The sequence below is a fragment of the Varroa jacobsoni genome, unplaced genomic scaffold (assembly GCF_002532875.2).
Source record: "Varroa jacobsoni isolate VJ856 unplaced genomic scaffold, vjacob_1.0 contig06351, whole genome shotgun sequence".
In the NCBI taxonomy this organism is placed as follows: domain Eukaryota; kingdom Metazoa; phylum Arthropoda; class Arachnida; order Mesostigmata; family Varroidae; genus Varroa; species Varroa jacobsoni.
The window spans coordinates 1-2,933 of record NW_019216048.1 but is presented as its reverse complement, the minus strand read 5'-3'; the positions used below and the strand labels follow the sequence as shown (position 1 = coordinate 2,933).

Below are 2,933 nucleotides of genomic sequence, written 5' to 3'. Positions count from 1 at the left end.
CGCCTCATAGATGAGTACGATAAGCTATAGGTTGAAACGCAAAATTATAGCAGCTACATGTAACGATTCTGCCTAAGTAATTGATCTTTCATAATTTGGTGGCCCTGAAAAGGGCCGTTTTTTGGTGATACCCGAAGGCATATATGTGTGGTGGAGAAATTACTTGGAGGAAGTGTACTTGGTGACAGCTTTGGTTCCCTCAGACACGGCGTGTTTGGCCAGCTCACCAGGGAGCAGAAGCCTGACGGCGGTCTGAACCTCCCGAGAGGTGATGGTCGATCTCTTGTTGTAGTGCGAGAGACGGGAGGCCTCGGCAGCGATTCTCTCGAAAATGTCGTTTACGAATGAGTTCATAATCGACATGGCCTTCGACGAGATACCAGTGTCGGGGTGGACTTGCTTAAGGACCTTGTAAATGTAGATAGAAAAGGACTCCTTCCTTCTACGCTTCTTCTTTTTTTTGTCCGTAGCACGGACGTTCTTCTGGGCCTTCCCGGCCTTCTTAACAGCCTTTCCGGACGGTGCAGGCGGCATAACTTCGGTAATGAAACCAAGTAATTCACCTTGAGTTGATGCCTACTATTTATTGCCAGCTCGCAGTGCCATTTTGGCGCCATATCATGAGCACTCTCCCAATAAGAGAGGAGGTAGTCTCCAGTCGGAGCCCACTCTAAATGTATATATAGCCATTACTCTACAGCAAAACTGCTACTTGTTTATTCGTAACTGAACGTCATCATGTCTGGTCGCGGAAAGGGAGGAAAGTCAAAAACGAAGGCTAAGACCAGGTCTTCGCGGGCAGGACTTCAGTTCCCCGTCGGTCGTATCCATCGTCTGCTTCGCAAGGGCAACTATGCTGAGCGAGTTGGAGCGGGCGCCCCTGTGTACCTAGCTGCCGTTCTTGAGTACCTTGCTGCTGAGGTCCTTGAGTTGGCCGGTAACGCTGCTCGTGACAACAAAAAGACTAGGATTATCCCCCGTCACCTTCAGTTAGCTATCCGTAACGACGAGGAGTTGAACAAGCTTCTTTCAGGAGTGACCATTGCCCAGGGTGGCGTCCTACCCAATATCCAGGCTGTCCTCCTCCCCAAGAAGACCGAGAAGGCCCAGGCCTAAATTACTCGCCGTCATTGAAAAAACGGCCCTTTTCAGGGCCACCATATATTAAGGGATCAAACGCTGAAAACAATTTTAAATGTATTTTTAATATATACATATATATGCAGTCGAATCTAGGCTCGATTAAAAAAACGATTAGGAATTTTCGGTGATCTATACATCTATTAAAAGCGTACGTTTGCCCACGCACAGATATAAAAGCCTTAGAAGGGAAAATCTCGATTTCAGCGGGCAAATGTTTATTCTTTTGATTGTGTCAGAAAATTTTTGGCGCGGAACACGTAACTCACTGTTGTTGAGTTGGCCACAGAAGCTGTACTTTTCAACAGTGTTTGCACTCTAATTTAGGACAATAAGAAGGGTATGCTTTGACTTTCATAATGTTTTTTGATTCCGCTACAGCTGTTGTTTAACACTAAACCGACTACTAGCGGTTAATTTAATCGTCCGCAATTTTTTTCACTAGTTTATGTATTTAAATATTATCGCATCGCCATCGAAGATCCACGTTTAATTACAAAAAAAAATTTTAAATCGCCCATCTTCGTGAGCGACGATTGAGATCGATATACAAGAAGTGTTGGTAGGTCTACTGCTAAAACGACTTCTAAAGGTCTCTAGTTAACTTCGCTGAATTAGCGGTTGCATGGTTTCACAATCCTGCCTGATTATTTGGCACATTTGCCAATTCGTGAATATTAATACGTTTCTGATACGGTGGTTGTGTGCTATTTGATTATTTTCTGCTTTAATAACGATGCTAATATTTCTTAATATATTGTGAGGCCTTGTGTAACCGAAATTAATAAAATTAGGTCAGCATGCTTAAACGTTTTTGACCTCGTTGGATTTGGTGGCCCTGAAAAGGGCCGTTTTTTTTGATAGGGCAAGTTGATGTTTAGCCGCCGAAACCATAAAGGGTACGTCCCTGCCTCTTGAGGGCGTAGACGACGTCCATGGCGGTGACAGTCTTCCTTTTGGCGTGCTCGGTGTAGGTGACAGCGTCACGGATGACGTTTTCAAGGAATACTTTAAGAACACCCCGAGTCTCTTCGTAGATCAGACCAGAGATACGCTTGACACCGCCACGGCGAGCGAGACGGCGAATTGCTGGCTTGGTGATACCTTGAATGTTATCACGAAGAACTTTACGGTGACGTTTGGCACCTCCCTTTCCGAGTCCTTTACCTCCCTTGCCACGTCCAGACATTACGGCCGGATTCGTTCTCAACAAGCTGAAAAAACAGAGTGCCGCTTCTACTTGCGGTGCTCTTATTTATAGCCAGCAAAAGCACTATATGTGCTGGCGCTGCAATCGCTAACTGTAGACACTCAATGGCGCCAATCATGAGCATCAATAGCTTGTCTTCCTCTTCTAAGGGCTCCAAGTGTCTGTTGTTTAAAAAAGTGCTAGAATCGAGGAGAGCATTTATTCAGTTCTAAAATCATCACCATTAGGTTTTTAGAATGTATTGGTGTATATGGATTCAACAGGTGGATTCCATTGGTCGGGAGATTTAGAGCAATGAGCTCATTTAATTGCATGCTTACTGTGAATCTATGTGCTACAAAAAATATAGGTAGGCAGAGGAACGTAAAACTGTGTTTTCGTGACAGTCTTAGGACTTTTTATCCTCTGTGTAACGATTAAAACTATATCAGTAGTAATAGATCGGAAAATGAAGGTTGCATGACGTATGTCTACTGAAACCTGTGTAAAATTATCTTTTCATGTCAAATCATAAAAATGCATGCACAGATCATATAAAAATTAATTAATGTTTGTTTTAAATTACATTTTCTATCGGACCTTC

The 2,933-nt window shown here is 43.6% G+C and overlaps 3 protein-coding genes across 3 annotated transcripts; 1 reads left to right on the top strand and 2 right to left on the bottom strand.

The window, feature by feature from the left end:
- Positions 1-77: 77 nt before the first annotated feature.
- LOC111273364 (histone H2B) lies at positions 78-535 on the bottom strand. Its single transcript, XM_022855058.2, has one exon. The coding sequence runs from the start codon at positions 532-534 to the stop codon at positions 160-162; it is 375 nt and encodes a 124-aa protein (XP_022710793.1). The 5' UTR covers position 535; the 3' UTR covers positions 78-159.
- Positions 536-659: 124 nt separating this feature from the next.
- On the top strand, positions 660-1,207 carry LOC111273363 (histone H2A). Its single transcript, XM_022855057.2, has one exon. The coding sequence runs from the start codon at positions 739-741 to the stop codon at positions 1,114-1,116; it is 378 nt and encodes a 125-aa protein (XP_022710792.1). The 5' UTR covers positions 660-738; the 3' UTR covers positions 1,117-1,207.
- A 123-nt stretch (positions 1,208-1,330) lies between these two features.
- Positions 1,331-2,390, bottom strand: LOC111273365 (histone H4). The gene has a single exon (XM_022855059.2). It carries the CDS (start codon positions 2,327-2,329, stop codon positions 2,018-2,020), a length of 312 nt encoding a protein of 103 aa, XP_022710794.1. The 5' UTR covers positions 2,330-2,390; the 3' UTR covers positions 1,331-2,017.
- Between the last annotated feature and the right edge of the window lie 543 nt (positions 2,391-2,933).

What these genes read in the sequence shown, in the direction of transcription:
- LOC111273365 (XM_022855059.2), bottom strand. Translation starts at nt 2,329, where the DNA reads ATGTCTGGACGTGGCAAGGGAGGTAAAGGACTCGGAAAGGGAGGTGCC.
- LOC111273364 (XM_022855058.2), bottom strand. Translation starts at nt 534, where the DNA reads ATGCCGCCTGCACCGTCCGGAAAGGCTGTTAAGAAGGCCGGGAAGGCC.
- LOC111273363 (XM_022855057.2), top strand. Translation starts at nt 739, where the DNA reads ATGTCTGGTCGCGGAAAGGGAGGAAAGTCAAAAACGAAGGCTAAGACC.